At 32.8% G+C, this 12,478-nt stretch overlaps 3 protein-coding genes across 7 annotated transcripts in view; 2 read left to right on the top strand and 1 right to left on the bottom strand.

The window, feature by feature from the left end:
* The window catches only part of LOC107635972, a 4,995-nt gene extending 3,727 nt beyond the window's left edge, over positions 1–1,268 (top strand). For both annotated transcript variants that reach the window (XM_021120663.1, XM_021120664.1), the window contains exons 6-8: positions 1–79; positions 487–610; positions 1,048–1,268. In XM_021120663.1, coding sequence (XP_020976322.1) covers positions 1–79; positions 487–610; positions 1,048–1,215 — 371 coding nt within the window. In that variant the 3' untranslated portion in view covers positions 1,216–1,268. The remainder of the gene's footprint in view (positions 80–486; positions 611–1,047) is intronic.
* LOC110271414 lies at positions 1,319–3,194 on the top strand. Its single transcript, XM_021122322.1, has 5 exons — positions 1,319–1,336; positions 1,371–1,550; positions 1,711–1,851; positions 2,197–2,334; positions 2,519–3,194. The coding sequence occupies exons 1-5, from the start codon at positions 1,319–1,321 to the stop codon at positions 2,729–2,731; spliced, it is 690 nt and encodes a 229-aa protein (XP_020977981.1). The 3' UTR covers positions 2,732–3,194.
* LOC107638758 (myb family transcription factor PHL7) lies at positions 4,379–11,631 on the bottom strand. Of its 4 annotated transcripts, XM_021120660.1 has the most exons (8): positions 8,610–8,762; positions 7,177–7,484; positions 6,741–6,950; positions 6,569–6,645; positions 6,444–6,486; positions 6,275–6,335; positions 6,013–6,082; positions 4,379–5,215 (listed from the first exon to the last, which is right to left on the bottom strand). In XM_021120660.1, exons 3-8 carry the CDS (start codon positions 6,937–6,939, stop codon positions 4,706–4,708), a joined length of 960 nt encoding a protein of 319 aa, XP_020976319.1. In that variant the 5' UTR covers positions 6,940–6,950; positions 7,177–7,484; positions 8,610–8,762; the 3' UTR covers positions 4,379–4,705. The 4 variants fall into 4 exon arrangements, with proteins under 4 accessions (XP_020976319.1, XP_016197620.1, XP_020976320.1 ...); XM_016342134.2 differs by lacking the exons at positions 7,177–7,484; positions 8,610–8,762 and adding an exon at positions 11,512–11,631; XM_021120661.1 differs by lacking the exon at positions 7,177–7,484 and having other exon boundaries at positions 6,275–6,332; positions 8,610–8,761.

Raw genomic sequence — 12,478 nt, 5'->3', positions numbered from 1 at the left:
TGGCAGTGTCATATTTAAGAAGCAACAAGCAAATATCAGGTATAGGTCTCTGGGGACGATCAATGGGTGCCGTTACTAGGTACTACAATTTCCAATCAACTAGTTTGATTTTTGCAAGAATTTCTTGGTCAATTGATTTTAGGCTTGAATGTGCTTTTAGTCTTTATAATATAGGTCATTTCAATTTTGGTTTGTATAAAGTTTTTTGTGTTGGCTGTAATTAGTCTTTTTTATCTTTTCTTTTCATTTTTTTTCCTAATCCTTGTCACCATAAATTTTTATCATCTAAAACATTTAAAAATAGGTATTTATTTCATACTAAAAAAAAAGGCTTCAATTTTTTATCCTTACAAATAACTTTTGAACTACTTCGGGTATCTATGTTATTAATATCACAAGTACATTAATCTAGATTATAGGAACCAAAATAATTAGTGAGAAATCAATGGTATAATTGACTATGCACTTTACTTTGGTGTGATGTAGCATTCTTTATGGAGCTGAAGACCCTTATATTGCTGGAATGGTGTTGGATAGTGCCTTTTCAAACTTGTATACTCTGATGATGGAGCTCGTGGATGTTTATAAAATTCGGCTTCCAAAGTTCACTGTACATTCTCTCTCCCTCATTCTATATTCATAGGACTTAAGATGCTGTCTTTCCTTTGTAGTAGCAACTAAAAATGATTAAATGAAGTAGGATCTCCATATTGTGAAGAGTAAGTGAATAAGTGATTAATGCAATACCATAAGTGAATAAGTTTTTGGCAGTAGTATGAAGTAATAAGTGAAGATGCTGTTACAGTTCTGGGTTTATACATTGGTTAAAATGCTTCTGGGTTTCTTATTTTCCTTCCCTCGAAATTTAGAGGATCACTTTGCTGTTTGATTGAAAGGATTGGGAAATAGGATTATTGTTAACTATCTGTGGAGTGGATAAAGTCTTTCATCTTAGAGGTTTCAATCTACTTTCTTGTCATGGTTGACATTGGTTAGTTTGAATTTTGTGTATGTTCTTTTAATTTTGCTGCATTGGTCCACAAGCAGGTTAAAATGGCTGTACAATACATGCGGAGGGTTATCGAAAAGAAGGCGAAGTTTGATATCATGGACCTTAAACTTTTGCCGGTATGTATTAATTTTGAAGCCAAATTTTTGTTTGTTTCTTCTGTTTATTTGATATGTTATGGTGTATTTAGACCAGTTCCAATTTAATAGCATTTATTTTCTGGCCAAACATTTTTTTCGCCAGAGCTATCTCCTTCGTGTCTGTCTTAATTTAATGCTTTTAAAACTTAATTATATCCAACCTGAGTCAATGTGCTCATTTGACATAGCCAAAATATCTTACATGATCTCTAAATTTGTAGGGTGATAAAAATGTCATAAGATTTAATGGCGATCACAACTCCTCTCGACCACAGTCCTTTTTTGATTCAGTTGCTGTTTTCTTCTGTAAGGTGCTCCACCCTCCTCCAATTCCTAGAACTCGAAAGGTTGATAAATATTTCAATCTGGGGAGTTTGAGACTTGGTTCTGGTTTGGATGAGGTAATATTAATAAGCATAGTGTATAGAATTCTATTTCTTGATGAAATCACTTTGCACCCAAAATGCAACTTATGAACCAGAATGATACATCACCAAGCTTCTTATGCAACTTATGTTATCAGATTTTTAGATACTAATCTGCTCTTGCTTTTATTGGTAGAGCCTGTTATATGAGATACTCTCTAGTCTGCGGTCTGCAGCATCAACTACTGATGCTGCAAGTTCATCTTCTTCTGCTCCGAACGCTTCATTTGTAGATTCAGTTGGAGGCCTTCCCTCAGAAGTTGTCCCAGTGACTACAGTAAGATCTCTCCTTCCATCTGCCTATGCTATTTTCCTTTGAAACTTTTATTCTATTTAAACATTCATTGCCTTTAAGGCCATGATGTAGACTTCAAGGCTATTCGAATAGTTAACGGCCGCGCAGTTTGCGTCCCCAGTTTGCATAAAACCTTTGTGCTTAGAAATAAGATTGACATAGTTTTCGGTACCACTGACATTTAAGTTTATCTTATGGGTTTTTATTTTTTATAGAAATATTTTTTTATTTCCTGTAGAAATTGTTGCTACTGATGTCTTTAGTGGTTTAAACATGTCAGTTAGCAGATTTAATCTTTCTTTGAAATGATGTTTAATGACTTTACAGGACGAGCCAGATGTCTTGAACCGAGATTCTTACTCATGTAATAGCTCAACTAGAGAAAGCTGGGGCAGATGTTCCATTATGGGAAACAGCGACGAGGAACCTACTACAGATCATGGAGCTGACGATAATGCTTCTGAGGTCTGTCTCTATCTCTATTTCTATCTGATTTATTCATCAGTTAAGAGCACAAAATTGATTTGAAGATGTGCAATAGTAATGTGGCAGTTACTTGCCTGCTAAGTTATATCAAAGTGATATGGTAATCCATAAATTGACATTGGTGTTTTGTGCTTCGCATGTAAATTATATCGAAATATGCAAGTTATTCTTTACTCCCATGGGAAGCATGAGAGAAATCTTGCCGGACAAGAAAGAAGACGAAAAGAGTCAAAAGGAAAAGAAGAAGAAGAAGAAACCTGATAAAGCAAAGAAGATTAAATCCGACGGGTTAGAAAAGATCGAGTCCCTTAGTCGACGCCTGCGGCGTTGTTGTATGCCAAGGGGATCTTTCCATCAAAGACACCAGTCATCTTGATTAGTCTTGGTTGCTATTGCATCTTGTAATCCATCTTATTGTAAAATTTTTCCACATCAATGTAAAATTTTTTTAACCCGTGGAATCAGCCACTGATGTAATTATCAGGTTAGGCCGCCTACATTATATCCTTTGGGTGCGGTCTTTTCCTGGACCCTGCGCTAACATGGAATGCTTATGCACCGGGCTGCCAATTTAAAATGCATTGATATTGTTAGGTAGCCCAGGAAATCCAACTTTCTTTGTAGCTTGACTAGTTGGTTCTCTTTTAGGAAAATTCAAGAATGTACTACTAAATGAGCAAAAAATAATGCTTTGTATACTTGGCCCTGATTATACCAGTTGTTTATTGAGGCTTTGGATGTGACTCACCTCTGTTGCATTCTGTAAACTTGGTGCTTCTTGTGTGATTAGATAACATTTCTGACATAAACTATAAGACACTTGAAGTAACTTGGTAACATTACCCTCTTCCCAAATTCCTAACGAACTGTAGTGGAATGTGACAACTGAAATTTTGAAATGAATTCTACTTAATGTTTGCATTGACATTGCTATCAAAATACAATGCTTCTCACCAGTGATATTACAATATCTAATTTCTATACTTAAACATCATTTGACGTTTGGTCTATCTTGTCTCACATATCAAATATTTCTTATATTTAATCTTTAGGGTAAGGACTTTTTATATTTTCTGGATAATGCTTTTTATCAATTTTTTTCTTTTATATATAGTTAAAACTTGAAAAGACAAAAATGGATAACTTGTTGATGGGAGTAGGGGTGGCAAACGGGTCGAAACTCGTTGGGACAGCCTGCGTAACCCGCAATTTTTTGCGAGTTGGGCTGGAAATTTGAGACCGCCTAATCTGTGGGTTTTGACGGGCTTCGACTAGGTGGGGCGGGCTTCTCCGCCGGGCCAAGCATTTTTTTTGTTAGGACCATTTTTTTACAAATTTCTATGATGTTATTGATCTACAAGAGGATAAAGATAATAATTGAAGATGTTCTAAGTTATATTTTGGATTATGTTTTATGTTTGATTGATTATAAACTTAAAGATGTTTAATTATATGTTTTGGATAATGTTTGTTTTGTTTTGGACAATGTTAGTTTTATTATTGTTTCAAAAAAACTTAGTTTATAATTATGTTTATTACATATTTATAATTATAAAAATTTTAATGTTTGTAAATTTAGAAATTATAATTTTTGTCTTTAAAAATTATAAATTTATTAAAATGGTTGGCAAAGGAAGAATTCAAGACCGTGTGTCCGCGTCACTAGATGGGACAGGGGGCTTTTGGTAGGGCAAACTTTCCCATTTGCCACTCCTAGATCATGGGAGTGGGAGAGAAAAAAGTTTAAGACAAATAATATTTTTTTCCCTTTTTTTTCTCAATAACATGAAGTTCTTTCTTTTTCCAAAACTCACAGGATTCTAGGGGTGACCCACCATTGTAAGATATTCAAATTCAAAAGTTGCACTTGATAATTTGATTCCAACTTTGACTAGCTTAAAAGGACTCAAACACGGTTCAACATGTAACTTTTAGAATCTTGTCTTGTTTATATCAGATTTCATTAATAACATTTTTCTTGAAATAAAGCATCATCTGCAAGATTTTTCCATGCAAACATCTATACATTACAAACAGCAACATATAGTTTTATTATTGGCATAAGCAAACATTAAATTATACCCCAACACAGACAGCGAAATGATGCAGAATAAATAGGTTTATGCAGCAGTTTACTAGATGCTTTCTTTAACCCCAATTCAAATCAGCTCACTAAATGAAATTAAAAGGCTTAGTATTTGGTAAGTATTGAACTGAAAACTAGACCTTAGGAATCTGTTAAGAACAGGTTCCTTCATCCACTAAGGAGTACATAATATAACACAGAAACTAAGCTTAGAAAGTTGACAGAGTCAGTCCTAGTGCACTAGCTACTACACATTACAGCCAATCAAATGTTACTGCCACTACCAACCTTCTCCAATTCCTCGCTATTTCTAGCAGACATACCCAATGATGGATCAAATTGATCTTGTGTAAGGAAAACGGTGCTTGATTGCTGGTACGACGACATGCTCGACTCCAGTATCTGATGCGGGAGCACCATATCCGGTTTGGAAAATGTTGCCTCCACACTTACTTTTTGCCTCTTGGTTGATCTCTCCCCTTTGGGGCTGTCAGCAGGGGAACCAGAATCTGGCGTCAACGGTTCGTGGTGAGACGAAAAAGATTCATTTGAAAGACTCTTTGCTGGGGCACGTTCTTTGGCTGCTTTCTCCGGATCAGGAGTTGCCGGATCAGTCTTGTTATCAGGATCTGGAAAGGTATCTTCTGGAACTTGCCCAGCAATCCCAGAGCCGGGTACATCTGAAAGAACCCCACTGAGCCGTTGTTGCTCTTCAATTATCTTTTTTAAGTATTTACCCTGGGCTTCTATCCTCAATTGTAGCTGCCTCTGAACCTGTTCCATATCAAAATATGATTACAATTCACCATTCAGCATATTGAATTGATTCTTAATTTAAAAACCAAAACTCTGAAGGAAAAAAATGCATGTATTTGTTTTTATAACAAAGGTAGAAATATTTTGGAATTTCACAAGTCAAAGACATCCAAGAAAGGTCATTGATTCCTCTACAATCACAAGTCTTTAAGTATATAGAACTTTCAAGAATTATAAATTGTTTACATGATCAAAATATGATGATCAATGGTGTGCTGATTCTCTCTTGCCATCACAAAACCATGCAGTATATCTTGTTAAAACAATCTTTTCAACAATTATCTTGCTTACACTGGAACTAGCTCACACTATTCCTTGAAAAAAGGCCTTAAAATAAAAAAAAATTATGTTAACATGTTACAATTAATGCCCTGTAAATGCATTCATGTAAATTTATCATCTTCCCTTAAATTAGAGTTTGGTAAAATTGTCTGCAAATGCATGTAGATTTGATAATACAATTGTGTATTGTGCAAGACAGTTTAGGGCTATAGGGTACTACTCAGGCAGAGGCTCTTATAATCAAAATCTCAACTGGTAGCGGCATTACTCATGCAAATGTGTTGATCAGTATATACACCTTGGATAATAAAACCTAGTGTATAGTTTTTTATGTAATAAATAACAATTAGTGTTGACTCGCATAAATTAGATATCAAACTCATCACTTCATCTCGCATGATTAAATGTGATACGATTAATAACCAAATATGTTAATGTAATATAACCCATTAGATCAGTTCAATAAAATTTACCTCCAATTGTTCATGTAGGCGTTTCTGCACCTCCATTTGAAGCTTTAATGCTTCAGTAATTTGCATCCCACTGCAGACAGACAAGACCACACATAATTTCAGTCATTTATATACCACCAGAACTTTTGAGGGGAAAAAAAGCAAGTTACTTTTTCTCCCAGCAACAGCTTCAACGCATTGAACACATAGTAAGCATAACATATGGTTGTCTAGCTAAATGTGCATTAGTAATGAGGGTATAAATCATAGCGTGTATACTCACGGTGAACCATCTAGATTGGAAAGCATATCCCCTGCTTCTTTCTTGTCAGTTTTCTTTCCTTCTACAAACAATTTTAGAAGTTATCACCAATCAAATCTAAGGGAGAATTCAAAGTATAATGAATATACTCATATATGTGAATTTGAAACAGTGAAACTCAGAGACATACCATCAGACGAGGAATCAGGTAGGTACTTTGCTAGACGATATTTCTGGATGCAGCAGAATAGTAGAGTGAACAAAGAAGAAATGAATTAGAATAACAGATACCGAGAGACCCTGGAAACACGTTACCTGTAAATGACTTTTCACATGGTAGATTGTTAAGCCTTGTACACCCATAACTCTAAGGACACCTTTCGGTGTAGCGCCTGAGGGGGAAAAAGGATAGTTTGAGAATCTAATACTCATGCATACAAGTTAGATAATTTCTTCATCCAACAAAAAGCCAGGGGGTAATACTCACGATCTGGTCCACCAAGCTGTGCCACAGCATCAACAAAGCGCTCATGTAGCTCATGTGTCCACCGTAAACGTTGCTTTGAGGCGAGATTAGGGTTGTTGGAAAGATTGTCTCCATTGCCAGGATCCATTGTGCTACTACCATGAACCAATGAATTGCTTCCGATTAAACTTGAACTAGGGACACTCTTTTGATGATACATTTGTCATTTATCTGACAGAAAACATAAAAAATAACAGAATATAATGTGGAAATTAGTACTGACATCCTGAACCTTACTGCATATTTTAACAGGTTGTCAAAGAAATGGGGAACAATCAGAGATATGCACACAACACAATCAAGAGAGGAATTTCTTCAAGAGTAACCTCAAATATTCCTAAATGAAAAATTGAAATTAACATGTTCTGATCCCACTCCTAATCTAAGATCTACTCACATTTTGTTTGATCATGGAGCGTTACATTATAGAGATCCTCCCTCAACCAACTATAGATATCATTGTTTGCAAGTCGCAACATATTTTGACCTTAACAAACACTCCCATGTATCCAAGAAGCATTGACTGCAATATGTGGATCCTTCAACACAGCAATATTTACCATGAACACCACTGTCCATAGTGGAGAGTACACACTATCACAAACTCAAGACCAGTAGACACTTGTTCATTTTGTTCTTCATCTAAAGCGAATTTCTTCCTTCACTTCTCTCTTCAGTTGAGCTTTTAGGAGAACCTCAAACCTTCTGATACAAAACCACAATGTTCCAATGTCTAAGCAACTTAAGCCAAGTGGTCTTGAACTAGGTTAACTTTTCTTGTTCTTTTACAAAATGGCACTCAATAAAGGCATTAAATCATTATCTACATTCTACAATATACTTATACAAAATGACATTTAGCTTCCTAAGGCACTTCGGAACAATATCCTTTAAAATATAACTATGCTTCCCCCTAGCACCAAATTATCCCTCTCCAATAACCATCCAACTTATCTAATCCTCCCTCGATCCCATTTTACCATGACTCTGAAAATTTGTTACATCCTTGAAATAATATATTTGGATACAATTTTTAGCTAGATACATTGATACAAGGAAGAACCAAATTTTCAGCTCAGTCAGCTGTAGTAGGGCAGAATAAAAGGTGAAGCCAACACAATTTGAGCCTTTGAGGTACTTATCCCTAAATGAGGTTGATTTCTCCTTAAACTTTACTAAGTCACAAAGATATCATCATATTGTTTGCAGAGAACTAAAAAGCATCATTATTGTTACTTAAAGCAAAGACTATTATTATATTCATTCTCATACAACATCTGATGCAACCTAGCAACATTAGAGAACAGGGTAATATCCTTCAAAGTTGACTAATTGAATTTTCATCACATTAATACCTATGAATATCAGGCCACACCCTCAAAATTGAAGAACCTCAACTCTAATAAACCAATTACTAAATTTTTACATCCCCCCAAAATTGGGGTTATGACCCGAAATTAGAATGACCCAACTCTTGAATGATCACGAAAATCTGAAAATTTTACAGCTTTAAAAAAATAAAAGTGAGAAAAGCTCCCATTCTCTAGTCGCAAAGCACGGAACGTTACAAAGTGTAGGGTGCAATTTTGAAAAAGTAGAAAGTCAAAGGCTTGAAATTAAAAACACAAACTTGAGGGTGATGCAATAGAGAAGAGTAGCACTGAGTTGAAGCTCAAAGGAATTAATGCCAAAAGGGTCGCCAAAAAAGTTAAGAAACAAAGGAAATGAAATGCAGAAGAAGAAGCAGCTTCAGAGAGAGAAAAGAGATTGTGATTGAAAGAAGAAGAAGAAGAAGAAGAAGAAGAAGAAGAAGAAGGAATGGATACGTACCCAGATCTACGCAATCCAAACGACAACGCATAACAAAAAAATTTCGCTCCCTTCAATTTCGGAGCTGTGTAGTTCTGTGCTGTTTCTCTCTCTTCTCTCTCTCTCTCTCTCTCTCTCTCTTGCTTGGTGTCTCCGGCAACCCAAAGCAGCACGTGAACGAACTTCGATGGAGGATGCAGACGTGCACTCTTAGATGGATAATAATAAAAATTCCCGTGTTAATTGTTCATTACCCTGCAATCTTTGTTCTCTTATCTTTTCTGAAAATCCATTCATTTTAGATGGAAGGGGTGGTTAGAAGGATAGAATTTCTTGAAAAACAAAGGGGTATATTTAACATCATCATAGGCATAATATAAATACAAATTTCTTTTATTTTGTATCTTTTAACAATTAGATACAAAAATATGACATAATTTTTCCCCCTTTATTTAAAAGAATAACTTCAAAAGCTAATAAATTATAACTCAAATGACATAATTTTTTCATACTCACTTAAAAAGTTACAAATCTGAGTCTCGCTCCTAACTTTTAAAAAAAAATTCAAAAATAACAAATCCTTGGTATTACAAGTAAAATTCACTCAACATACATGGCAGCCATTTTTTTACTAGGGCTTGTGTGTATAGGATTTTCCTTCGTACTTTGCTTTCATATATGCTAATAAATTAATTACTAGCATATATTGATTCCATAGCAGGGGTGCTATTGAAATATTGAATTGAACTATTTATTATTTAACCAAACTAACCACTCTTTCTTGTCCATTCCTTGAGTCAAATATTTCAAAGTCTTCTTTCTGGTATTTTTCCACCGAATCATTTAATTCTTGGTCCATCGACCATTATTTGGAAGAAAATAAATTTGGATTTTAATATGATATAACATAATAATAATAATCTTAATATAATATAGGATTTATATATATATATATATATATATTACCATTTTTTTTATTTTCGTGAGAAATAGATATCATTTATACGTCCACTCCAGTTGAACAAGTGGTACAGCTCCCTCTTTGATATATCTTTAGGAAGATGATCTATAAAAATAGAGAACGATTCGTTTTTTAACCTACAATACTCTTCTCGATTCCAAACCCTCGGATCTCTACTAAATTGCCTAATTCTACCCCTCTTAGTGTTTCCCACCCCTCTCGCTCTCTCTCATCTCGCTCTCTCACTAAATTCAACTCAAATATTTTAACATTAATTATTTTAATATGTATTAGTGAGAATCTTATGTCTATGTATATGGACTAACTTGTTTTTCATAACTTATTGCATTGCATGTTGCAAAACTAAGTTCTTTTTCTATTTTAAAATTTAAATTTTTATGTTATTCAATCTTTTTTTTGTATCACTTTGATTTTGATCGCCAAATTCAATGATTATAATCAATGCTTTTAAAATTGTAATTCGAATATAAATTGTTAAATGCATTTAAATTGAGTATCACCATAAAGTACAGTAAAAAGCTAGTTGAATTTAATTTTTCTAAAGTTTTAAGGACATACCGACTTTTAATTTATTAATGGAGATAATATTTAATTTGGTATTTAAATTTGTAAGTAAATTTTAATTTAATTTTTAAAATTTTAATTATTTCTATTTAGTCTTTAATTTTTGTAAATGTGATTTATAGTCCCTGAGATAATTTTGACATTTAAACATTAATAAGATGCTTATATGAATTAGTTTTAACACTCAAATAGTTTAAAAATAATATTGTATCATTTGTTTTGGAAATAATTTTTTTTAATAAACATCACTTACGATATTATTTTTGTGCTATTATATGAGTATCAAAACCAAAATGATACAGTTGTACAGAATTCAATGTGACATCAAACTCTACATTGTTTTGTTAATATTTATCTATCAAAAATTATTTCAAAAACTAACATAAATCATATTTACAAAATTTATAGACAAAATAAAAACAATTAAAATTTTAAAAATTAAACTAAAAATTTACATACAAATTCAGAAATCAAATTAAGTATTATTTCTATTTGAACACGTTTTCCACTTTAATTATTGATAGTTCAAAATCACATGCAATAGTTCATCAAAAGCTATATAATAATAGAAAACCAATCTTAATAATGAAACAAATAGAGTTTAAAAAAAAATATGCTATAATATAGGTTTTTTTTTTATCAAAGATAATTAATAAAGCTAAAAAATGCTCTTAGAATTTAAAAGTATCCGTAGACAGAGAAATAGAAGTTCAACACGAAACCCTAAATTGAAATAAGCATGTCAAGCATTAAACTTGGGTTATTTTCATTTCTTTAATTATGCAATTATTGTGGTTGATAATGAGTATGATCTTTTAACCTATATATAAATATATATATATCCTAGCTAATAGTAATAGGTACGTGAATCATTCAAAGAATTTTATGAACATTCACTCTCCAAATAAACTATATACCATTGATACCTTGCCATGTGTCATCAACCACTCATAGCTTATGGTATTCATTCACAATGATGATTATGCATGCCAAGCTCAAATAATTATTCCAAATAATTTAAATTTATAAACACCNNNTATTAATAAATTATATGTAGTATTTTATTCTTTTAATTTATAAGGGAGTGAGTTATTAAATATAAAAATTGCCACTTTAGTTTAAATAGAACTTTCTTAGTAACCATCGTGATAATTCACGAATACTGTTAAAATCGATGGCCAAACAGTTCTTAACATCATAAAAAGGATTTTGCTACTACTTAGGTCTAATCTCATATTGATTATATATAACAACCAAATTAATAAAGAATATAAAAAAAAAAAAACAAAATTTCTATATATAGTAGTGTTTGCTCTAATATAGCTAAAAGAGAAAGTTGGAAATGAAAAAGAGAAGATATATAGGGATAGAACATACCCTGTTATTGAGGCAAAGAAGAAGATCAGAAGAAAGAGATAATTATAGTGTCTCTAACTTGCTTGATGATGATGATGATCATCAATCTCCTCAAGCATGTGAAGTTGGTGACTTTTATGTGGCCTTGAATTCTTTGTTTTAGAGTTTTGGATTTATTTACTTATTGATTGTGTGTGAAATGTTACCTAGTATGACTATAATTCCAAGTCCCAAGTGGTGTGAATGGGTGAAAAGATAGAATTTAGTAGCTATTATTGGTTGTGAGGTGAGACAAGAAACAAACCTAAAGCATAGTAATTGGCTATGATGGAATCTTCAATGTAATATTCCCAATTGATTCTAAATATATTCAATAAATAATATTCCGGCAGTCTAGTCAATTTCCTATATATTGCTTTCTTCACAAAATAAACTGGATTTATCTATGGATTCAACAATGCAAAACCATGCATTCAAAATATCAAACTGCTTATTTATTTATTTATTTATTTATTAGAGTAAAGTATCGTTTTTATCTCCAACCTTTGGGGTAAATCTTATTTTTGTCCCTAACGTTTAAATCGTCCTATTTGTATCCCTAACGTTTGTAAAAGTGATTCAATATTATCCTGCCGTCAATTCCACATCATGAGCGCTTTAGTTTGAGTTTTAAAAACCTCTTCTTGAAGTTAGAATATAAATGTCTGGAATAGAATCGATTATCTACTCCGAAAAATAGCTCATCAAATATTGAAACTAATTCCTACAATATTTACATAATTCACTTTTCTAAGGACATAATTGAATCTAAACACAAATAGTGGGTATAATATTAAAATCAATCACATACAAGTGAGACCTAATTGAGAATGAATACATCCAAGTGAGAATAATTGAAAAATATGATCTGATTTGTTAGTATAATTGATAGTAGGATAACATTGAATCACTTTTATAAACGTTAAGGATACAAATAGAACGATTTAAA

Source organism: Arachis ipaensis, chromosome B04, assembly GCF_000816755.2.
Source record: "Arachis ipaensis cultivar K30076 chromosome B04, Araip1.1, whole genome shotgun sequence".
Classification (NCBI taxonomy): domain Eukaryota; kingdom Viridiplantae; phylum Streptophyta; class Magnoliopsida; order Fabales; family Fabaceae; genus Arachis; species Arachis ipaensis.
This window is presented reverse-complemented; position numbering and strand designations above follow the sequence as displayed.